The 9,693-nt window shown below is 43.6% G+C and overlaps 1 protein-coding gene across 2 annotated transcripts; it reads right to left on the bottom strand.

Moving 5' to 3' along the window:
- Positions 1-2,265: 2,265 nt before the first annotated feature.
- On the bottom strand, positions 2,266-8,623 carry LOC119353178 (BRCT domain-containing protein At4g02110-like). 2 transcript variants are annotated; one of them, XM_037619766.1, is made up of 10 exons: positions 8,443-8,623; positions 8,245-8,337; positions 8,027-8,131; positions 7,763-7,864; positions 6,960-7,044; positions 6,803-6,869; positions 6,667-6,711; positions 3,476-6,502; positions 3,094-3,310; positions 2,266-2,984 (listed from the first exon to the last, which is right to left on the bottom strand). In XM_037619766.1, the coding sequence occupies exons 1-10, from the start codon at positions 8,524-8,526 to the stop codon at positions 2,379-2,381; spliced, it is 4,431 nt and encodes a 1,476-aa protein (XP_037475663.1). In that variant the 5' UTR covers positions 8,527-8,623; the 3' UTR covers positions 2,266-2,378. The 2 variants fall into 2 exon arrangements, with proteins under 2 accessions (XP_037475663.1, XP_037475664.1); XM_037619767.1 differs by having other exon boundaries at positions 2,856-2,984; positions 3,065-3,310.
- Between the last annotated feature and the right edge of the window lie 1,070 nt (positions 8,624-9,693).

The following is a 9,693-nucleotide window of genomic DNA, read 5'->3' as shown; positions in this document are numbered from 1 at the left end:
ACTCTGCCGTGTGCGTTCAATCAAACCACTAAATAATCCACAAACCTAGTACAGAGCTGAATGGATCTGAGTTGGAATGACAACTCGGCAGGCGTCTGCAATACAAATCTCCGAGTGACACAAGTCTGTACATTGGCACACATCACTATCATTGCTACATGGGTCTGTCTATATTACATCTAGATCAACCGCTGATCTGGGTGGAGATTAGAAGACATTTTTTAAATTAATTGAAACCCTTTTTGCAAATTAATTGATCCAGCCCATCGCTTTGTTCTCTTATTTGTTTTTTCTTTCTTTCATCGGGCTGGCCGATTGGAGCGCTAAAAAGAACTACAAGTGACACGCTACCTAACACAGGAATCTGGCCGATTGGAGCGCTACCAAAAAACTACAATTGACGCACTAACCGACACATGAATCGAACTGGAGACCTCAACCTCGGGAACAACGTCTTCTACCACTCCAACCATTACATGCTACCAATTTAATGAAACGGGAAATGTTTAAGAACACAGTACAGGGTGGAGATTAGAAGACATTTTTTAAATTAATTGAAACCCTTTTTGCAAATTATGAACAATTTTGAATTGTCGAATATTTTTTGAACACAAATTACGTGCCTAATTACAATTGGGATAAAACAAACTACGTGCCTAATTACGAGTCGAGGGTGGAATTATAACTGGGAACAACAAACTATGGGCCTAGTTGCGAGTTGACAGTGGACTTGCAACTGGGACAAAAAAAAGGTCAGAGCCCAGTTGCGAGTTGATGGTGGACTTGTAACTGGGATAAAAAAAAGGTCAGAGCCTAGTTGCGAGTCAAGGATGGACTTGTAACTGGAACAACAAAAAAATGTCGCGCCCTAGTTGCGAGTCGAGGGTGGACTTGCAACTAAGGGAATTATATAAAACAATGATACGAGTTGCAAGTTGAGGGTGAACTTGCAACTGAGATGGAAAACAAAAGAATTCTAAATTGCGAGATAAGGGCGGATTTGCAACTGGGACAACAACAAACTATGGGCCTAGTTGCAAGTTGAGGGTGGACTTGCAACTGGGACAAAAAAAGGTCAGAGCCCGGTTGTGAGTCAAGGGTGAACTTGCAACTAGGACAAAATAAGTGTTGGACCCCATTGCGAGTCAGAGAGTGGAGTTGCAACTGACACAAAAAAGGTCAGGCCCCAGTTGCGAGTCAAGGGTGGACTTGCAACTGGTACAAAAAAGGTTGGGACCAGTTGCGGGTTGATGATAGACTTGCAACTAGGACAAAAAAGTTAACCCTAGTGAGTTGAGGTTGGACTATCAACTAAAAAAAAAGACCGGGCCCTAGTTGCGAGTCGATGGTGGACTAGCAACTAGAACAAAAAAAGGCCATGCCCCAGTTGTGAATCGAGGGTGAACTTGCAACTGAGACAAAAAATGTTACGCCTCCTTTGGTTTGGAGGAATTTCATAGGAATTTTAAAGGATAGGATTTTTATAGGATTTTTTCCTTTAAAGCCCTTTGATTCATAGGAATAGATTCCTATTCCTACATAGGATTGGTTCCTATCCTCCACATTTCATAAGAAAATAAAAATGACCTAGACTCAATGGAAAAATTCCTTTGGTGTCAACCAAATGACATCTCGTTTCCTATTCCTACTCATAGGATTTGAGATACATGACATCTCATTTCCTACAAAATTCCTATTCCTATGATAATCCTATCCTATAAACCAAAAAAAGGCCTTAAAGGCTAGTTGCAAGTCAAGGGTGGTATTGCAACAAGGACAAAAAAAAATCTCAAACCACAGTAGCGAGTCGAGTGTGGTCTTGCAACCGAGGCAAAAAAATTGACAACACCTCTGTTTGGTGGTGGACAGTCAACTAACAACAATGAAAAAAAATTATAAATTTTAAAAAAATAGAAAATAAAAAATTGAAGTGAAAAAAGAAAATAACAAAATTACAGAATTTAAATGTTTACAAATTTGAAACAAAATAAATAAAAAATTAAAACAGAAAAGGGGAAAGAGAAAAAGAAACAAAAAAGGAAATAAAAAATTACTCGTGGCTGCAGCCCACGCCGAGGCAACCCACGACCACAAGGCAAGGAAAAAACAAAAAACAGCCTACATGCCACTACGGGGTCTCCTCACGTGGGCAACGCGTGTGGAAACAACACCAAAAGAAAAAAAATGCTAAAGAAACAAAAAGAAAAAAGGACAAAAGAATATGAATCTTGATGTAATTGTGTGGTTAGAAAAATAGATATGAGATAATTATTTCACATCTAGATGTGAAATAGCAAACCTGTTGCTACATATAGTATATTAACACAGCAGCAAATGTCCTTGCCAAAAATAAAACAGCAGCAACAGAGCCAGAATGGTCATTTGCGCTTGGGCTTTCCTGATCTGCTGCCACCTTTCTTGGCCTTCTTCCTAGGAGGTGGTTTCGCTTTCACATGCCCGTCGTCGCACTTGGGGCACAACCAGTCACCATCCAGAGCAGCTCTAGCTCCAGGCTGCGGGTTCAGGCAATCGGCATGCATCCCAGCGCCGCAGCCAGCCTTGCTCCCCTCGCCGCTACCGCTGCAGATCAACATGACGGCTCCTTCCTGGTTGCTCGATCCGCAAGCAGAACAGCTTATTTCGGGGTCGCCTCCCCCAGCTGCCGCCTCTGCAGTGCCGGCGCCGCCAAGTTCACCTTGCTGAGAACGCTCTAGCTTCTGCAGGGACCTGTCTGCCAAGTCGTGCATGTTGAAGAGGACGTGCTTGTTCAGAGGGTGGCCGGGCTTGCACACGTACTCCACCAGGTAGTCCGTGCTGATGCAGGGGATGTCGTGGCTCACGAACTCCTGGACCCACGCGTCCGTGCCCAGCACGCCTGCAGATACTACCGCGAAACTGGCGCCGTGTTTCAGTACCCGGGTGTAGGGTGGGGAGGTCGCTAAGATGGTGCCATCGCCAGCCTTCACTACACGCTTCAGCGTGTCCTGTTGAGAAAATGTAAGGCTTATCAGATAGAAGTGCATATATAGAGCAGCAGCATTAAAAAGTTGCAAAGGATGCGTACCAGATAAACAAGTGTGTGTCCAAACTTACCAATGATGGAGAAATGCACTCTCCATATATAATGATCTTCATCCCGTGGAAGGCGCCATGTCCAGTGCGCTGCCTTAGTTGTCGCCATTTCCTTGGAGCATCCAAACTTATCGTGTCGCCATTGTTTGGGCCATCACCATGCCACTCAAATGGTTCTTCCTCTACAAATTTGCCAGCCTCATTGCAAGCACTCAAGTAATCAGACTTGAGTATCCACCTAATATTTCAGAGAAGCAACTAACATTCAGATATTGTGAAATAGAAAAGGGGGTAAAATGACTGTATGTGCCTTTTCTTTTGTACGAGAATCTAGGCAACAAGAACAAGGTATAAAGAACTAAACATGAAGCCTCTGAAACGGCTCATATGGCAAGAGATTTACCTCCCAGCTGCAGCAGCTGCAAAGAATTTTTCGGTTCTGCGGAGCTCAGGTGCGATAAAATGTGTCGCTTGGAAAGACCACTGATGTGAACCCCTGCATACTCTTCCCTTCAGGCGTCTAAGTATGGACATATAATCCTTCCTCAGTAAGCCATGTCCGCTTAAAATAAACCATGTTGGTTCCAACAAGGCCAAGGTTGTGCAATCATTTCCTTCTCTTGTACTGTGGTCACCAGGCACATCTTTCCCATTCCGTACCGATTTTGTGATACATTTGGAACTTACACAGCTAGTTCCATATTTTGATTTAGGAGAGAGGTTAGCATTGGATGGTACATTCTCCTTCTCATGGTGAGTAGAACCATCCATCACATCAGCAACTTTTTTCTTTTTGCTGCTCCTCGGCTTTGTGTTTTGCACATCTTTGGATGGTACATTCTCCTTGTTATGGTCAGTAAAACCATCCATTGCATCTGCAACTTTTTTCTTTCTGCTGCTCCTGGGCTTTGTGTTTTCCACATCTTTGGATGGTACATTCTCCTTCTCATGGTAAGTAGAACCATCCATCACATCAGCAACTTTTTTCTTTTTGCTGCTCCTCGGCTTTATTTTTTGCGCATCTTCCGATATGTCCTTGAAGGAACCTTTGCAAAATGATCCAACTTCATTTGCTGTACCATCCTTATTAGCACTCTGGACATCCTTATCCGCCATTGCCTTGCCAGCATTTGTGGAGCACTCTGCAGCCCTCTTTATTGTGTCAACTTCAGCTTCAGATGGGAAGACACCACCAGTGTTGCAAGGTTCACTACCAGATACATACTGTTGTGTGGCAGAAATTTTCCTCTTCGCAACTGCTTTGCGCACTCTGTTCTTTGGCACTCTATCAGGAGCGCATGTTTCATGATTATCAGCACTTGCAGTGCTTGAAAGCTTTTCAGTGGAAGCTTGGGGAACTGCATCACAAAAATTCGACTTTAAAGATACTGCCTCGGCTTTATCAGCGGTTGATGCATCAGCCATCTTTACGTCAGCAGGCTGGGAAACTTCTGGAACAGCACTCCTTGCTATGGCATATGCCCCCTTCTCAGATGAACCTCTTTGAAATTGATCATCAGTTGCGCCGCCTGGAAGTTTTTCAGGGTTACTTCCCTTTGAAATCACATTAGCAAACTCCATCTTTGAAGCCGCTAGCACATCATTCATCTCACTGTTGGCATTCAGTGAGTTCTTGGCAATTGTGTCTGCTCTACTTCTCAGGATTTCTTCAGGAAAGGATGTTCCACATTCAGCAGCATTCACAATGGTACAATTATTTCCTTTTTCTGCTTCTACGTTTTCATGAGAAAGAACTGCCTCGATACCATGCTTAGACTTGGACTCACTTTTAGAACATGCAGATGATGGGAGTCTACCATTTGTAGCACTCTGAAGCCTCTTAGCACCAGCGTTCTTCACTCTAGAAGTCGATACTTTCCTAGCACCTGCTTCCATGGTTGCATGAGAAACCTCCTTGTCATGCTGCGAGTCCGTAGCTACCGCTTCAATGCTATTAGCCTGTGATGCATTGCTCACTGCTACATTCTGATCTTGACGAGAGAAACTTGAAATTGTTTTTTCAACTTCAATAGAAGGGCTTATGGCACGTTCCTTCTCTGCTGCTGCTTCATGCTGTGTCAGTTCCTTTGCTTTGGCTGGTAACTCTACCTTCGTCTCATTATCAAAAATTTCAGGAAGTTTTTCTGCTTCAGAAGACCTTGCAAGCTTCAAAGAAGTCCTCCTATAGCTCAACAGCTTCTTTCTAGAAGAGTCAGACTTCTGCCTCTCCGTAAGGTTCACAATAACATCAATGGGTCGAGATCCAGTGGAATTTTCCCCCAGATCAGAAACTGTTGCTGCGTCAGATGCGATTCCCCTGCTTGAGAAAGGACTATTTGCAGTTCCAGTTGCTGAGTCTGTGCCTCCATTTAGCAGTTTTGGACTGGCTGAAGAAAGCCTGCGCTTCGTCTGAGCAACTACAGAGTCTGGTCTATTCACATGTTTTATTGCTTCGTCTCTCAGGCTTTTGGCATCAGCAAGCTCACTAATTTTATCATTGCTCTTCATTGATGCAGAGATATTAAACTCGACATTTGGTGTATTTCTCTCAAAACTTTGGGGAGATGCTGTTTGGTCAACCGAATTTAAATTAGTTCCCGGTGAAACTGACTTCCGAGAACGCTTTCTGGAGTAGCTTAAGATCGGTGTAGTCTTCGACGCAGAATTGCCAGGTGATACCAAATTAGCCTTAAGCAAGGCTGCAGTTCCTTCTATGTTTGCTTGACCAACTTTGGCAGTAAGATCAGCTACAGGTCCATCATCCTTATGATTGACGTTTCCACTCATACGTGACGAGTGCAATGTTTTCTTCAAGAGACTCTCTGCAGAAGATGTTAGTAAACTAACATTGTTGCCAGTGAACTGACAGGGATTGTCCAAATATTCTCCATCAATGTTGTGTTTGTTGATTACTGAAATAGGTGATACCATAGTTGCTTGATGTACAAGATGATCAGCACAATCTGTGAGCCCATTTGTGTTGAGAGTAGAAGCAGCAAGTGGCCTTTTATCACCATCTTTTGTTTCATCTCTGGTAATGTGATCTCCAGGAGCCTTTTCATTGCCACTGGAGTTAATAGGAGGAAGGATAGAATCATGTGCCTCAGGATCAGCAGAATTTGTCACACCATTTGTGTTATGAGTGCTTTGTATGTCAGCTCTAACATCAAGGGGCCTTATGCATACATCTTCACTACCCTGTTCTGAAGTGCCCAGTTGTCTTCCTTCAGTAATCTCGGTATTGCCAGGGGAGACAGTAATACCGTGAACGGATGCGCGGACATCAGGATTAACATGAGTTCCCATTCTGATCCCTGTAACAGAAACACTTCTGGCAATGCTTCTGCTGTGAGATAAACCTCTGCCAGCATCTTCTGCTTCATCTTCGGAGTCCTGAACTTGTACCTCCATCATCTCTTGTTCCCAACCACTGCATAAATAAGTGACCAAATTACTGGATTTAGTACCCACGAAGTGCATGATATACATTGCATATTCTTATGAGAAAATTAACCAGGCATATAAACCCGATGGCTAAAATGAAAGGGGGGAAACATCAAAGAGAATAGCAAGGTGGTTTGGTGCCACACTCACCTTCTGTTATAATTATCAATTGGAAGAATTTCCCAGGCCTTTAAGCTGCAGTAAAATCATATCTGGTGTTTCAGCAGAAATAACCATGACATGACACAATAACTTATTTACAAGACTGGTTAGTAAATACACATACCAATCTTCCAACCATTGGTGATTAACAAGATTGATATTCACCATTTTTGCAAGTTCATACTTCTCACCTGATAGAAAAAGGGATGAGAAAAACTGAGAGTGAACACTAACTGTAAAAAGTGTAAACTGTATGGAAATTTATGAAGAAAACAACATACCTTCAAATTTGTAGCAAATGAGATGGGTGACTTTGTGTGCTATCAAAGGCTTAGAAAACTGTGCTCCCATTAAAGTGACCATTTTCTATATTCAGTAGTGAAATCAATGGTCAGAAACATGTTTCCGCAAACACACATCGTTGTATATTGGAAGACTAACATCAAAGAAGGCGTCAAGTACAAACCAAACCAAATGGTGCAAAAGCTCCAAACCAAACAGCAATAGCCAAGCTTTTTTTTTTTGAACCGGGCGGATCCCCTTTCCATTACTTGAACAAGCAATAGCCAAGCTAAACTAACATAGCTAAAAACTGACAAAAAAGACTAAGCTGCCTAAGCAGCTACAGCTTTAGGATGAGAACTCCAAAAACAAAATGAAGCGTTCAAACCCAAGTGTGAGAAACTACAAGTCCTTACAAGGAAGGAGGTGAAAATGTGTTAACTGCTAAAGGTGGATCTATGTCGGTAGCATTCTGAATCTTGGCTATGCAGAAGAAATGTTGGTTTCTAACATGTTTGGTGTTCGCAAACTGATTCAGCTGTTTAAGTGTATATAACTAACAGCAAACTTGGCACAACAACAAAAAACAATTTGCTGGAATCAAAGGTATGACAATAAGCTATCCAAACCAGGAACCAAAACTTAAAAACCAAGTATCATCAGTCTATCAACTGAAGGAAACATAACTGTCCTGATCGATAACAAAATGATATTGTCCATATACTATATGTTATTGGCTTTATGAATTAACAATCATAGACCTCTAGGCTAGGAGGTATACAGATAAAAGCAGCAGTATTACCATGATGTCTTCACGCCCATTCTTTTGGTACCCTGTCAGGCAAATGTTCAGCGATTGACTGCCCGGTATGCCATCCAGATCTCTCACTGGCTTATACAATACCTAATCAAATCAAACGGAGTTCAAGTCACCAACTAATCAGCAGAAATAAGATAGCTTCAAAGGGGACTAACTAAAGGGTACTCGGTTAAGACAACGGCTCGCTGAACTTATTTAGAACACACATCTTAATTCGGGTACAGTTAGTACAGTAGCAGAACTGACCCGGTCGGCATCGGCAATCACTCCGGCATCCAGGCTATCGTCCACCCACAGCTCATTCACAACCTTCTTCCCGCCCTCCCGCGCCGCCACGCACACTGGATCATCCTGCATACATTTCGGTTCAAGCACAAGCACAACTGTATTAAGCCACAGGAGAAACGCACCCGACGAAACCACTGGAAGAGCAGAGGAAGCGGAAAGAGGAAGCGGAAACTCACGTAGACGAGGCCGAAGACGACGACGTGGGTGCACCCCGCCGCGCCGTGCCCGCCGGCGTCGGCGCCGCCGCGCCGCACCATCTCGGACCGGTACTGCCAAACGCAGAGCCCTCATCCGGTGAGACGGGCCGAATCGGGCCAACCAGAACGGAACCGAAAAGGGGAGTGTGGGAACCGCGTCGAGGCGGGCGGGCGCACCTGGGACTCGGAGGCGGGGTCGAAGCCGACGAGCGCGAAGCGGACGCCCGCCAAGTGGCGGTCGTCGCCGTCGTGCGGGAGCATGGAGGGGGGTCCGGGTCGGAGGGACGGGACGGCGGGTAGGGTTCGAGGATTTGGGATTGGGACGGCGGACGGGACGGCGCGCGAGGTTGGAATGGGGAGGACGAGAGAGGGGAGAGGGGGGAATTTTGTTGCGTTTGGTCCGGGAGGGAAAGTTCGAGATCGTAATTTGGTTTCCGCCGGGTACGCGCGGTTTGCAGGGGGAATGGGTCGTGCGGGCCAGTTTGAGAAATTTGGATTCGGCTTTCCAGCTTCCTTCTCGTGCTTTCATCCGTGCTTCTATTTAATTCTATGATTGTCTTTTTCTTTTTTTTCTTTTTAATCTAATCATCTTCTCTCTTGATTTTAAGAGGGTGAGGTCAGACTTTATTTTGTTTCAATCAAATCAAGCCACGTAGATAGGAGCACGGATAGGCACACGATGAAGGAGCAGGCAAGTTTCGTCCAGTTTAAGAGTAGGGGCCGAGAGTCTTTTTGCCCATGACCCATAAGCTGTTTGTCTCAAAAAAAAAACTCATCTACATCTACCTAAAAAAACATATCTATATCTACCTCAAAAAAATCTATCTACATCTACATCTCTACTTCTCTCTCTATAAAAAAATACTAGCAAATATGCCCGTGCGTTGCAACGGGAAGCAAAAAATTATACGCAAGCTAAATAAGTATGACTCAATACCCTGACATATAAGCGTCTTTTTTTAACACGGTGTCTCACCATGTTGCCACTTATTTTTCTTCCTGCCCTCGCTGATGATGTCGCGATGTCTATGTGATCACAATGCGTCCGGCGTGCTAAATCCTCAGACTGTGAGCTTGCCACTGCACGCCACATTTGTCATTATGTTGCGCAAGGGTTGCGCAAGGGAATGTTTAAAACTTTAGAAACAAATCTCATCGACCACTAACTACTCCCAACACCTAGACATATAAAGACTTTCAAAAAATCAATCAAATCCTGGACATAAAAGACTTTTGAATCGGTGACAGTTTTTTGAATCGACCAGCTTTTTTGAAAATTTTGATTTACTCAAAAAATTCATGAACATTATTTTTGTTTACGAACATTTTTTGAAATGCATGAACAGTTTTCGAATTCATGAGCAATTTTTTACTCAACAAACATTTTTTGAAACTATGAGGCTTTTTTAAAATTAGGGAATAAATTTT

Source organism: Triticum dicoccoides, chromosome 2A (assembly GCF_002162155.2).
Source record: "Triticum dicoccoides isolate Atlit2015 ecotype Zavitan chromosome 2A, WEW_v2.0, whole genome shotgun sequence".
NCBI lineage: Eukaryota > Viridiplantae > Streptophyta > Magnoliopsida > Poales > Poaceae > Triticum > Triticum dicoccoides.
This window is presented reverse-complemented; position numbering and strand designations above follow the sequence as displayed.

Bases quoted from the DNA above. Each gene is read 5' to 3' on its own strand.
- LOC119353178 (XM_037619766.1), bottom strand. From the start codon at position 8,526: ATGCTCCCGCACGACGGCGACGACCGCCACTTGGCGGGCGTCCGCTTC. The intron at 7,865-8,026 runs GTCAGTTCTGCT...TGATTTGATTAG, and splicing joins TGATTGCCGATGCCGACCGG to GTATTGTATAAGCCAGTGAG. The intron at 7,045-7,762 runs GTAATACTGCTG...TACTGAATATAG, and splicing joins ATGGGCGTGAAGACATCATG to AAAATGGTCACTTTAATGGG.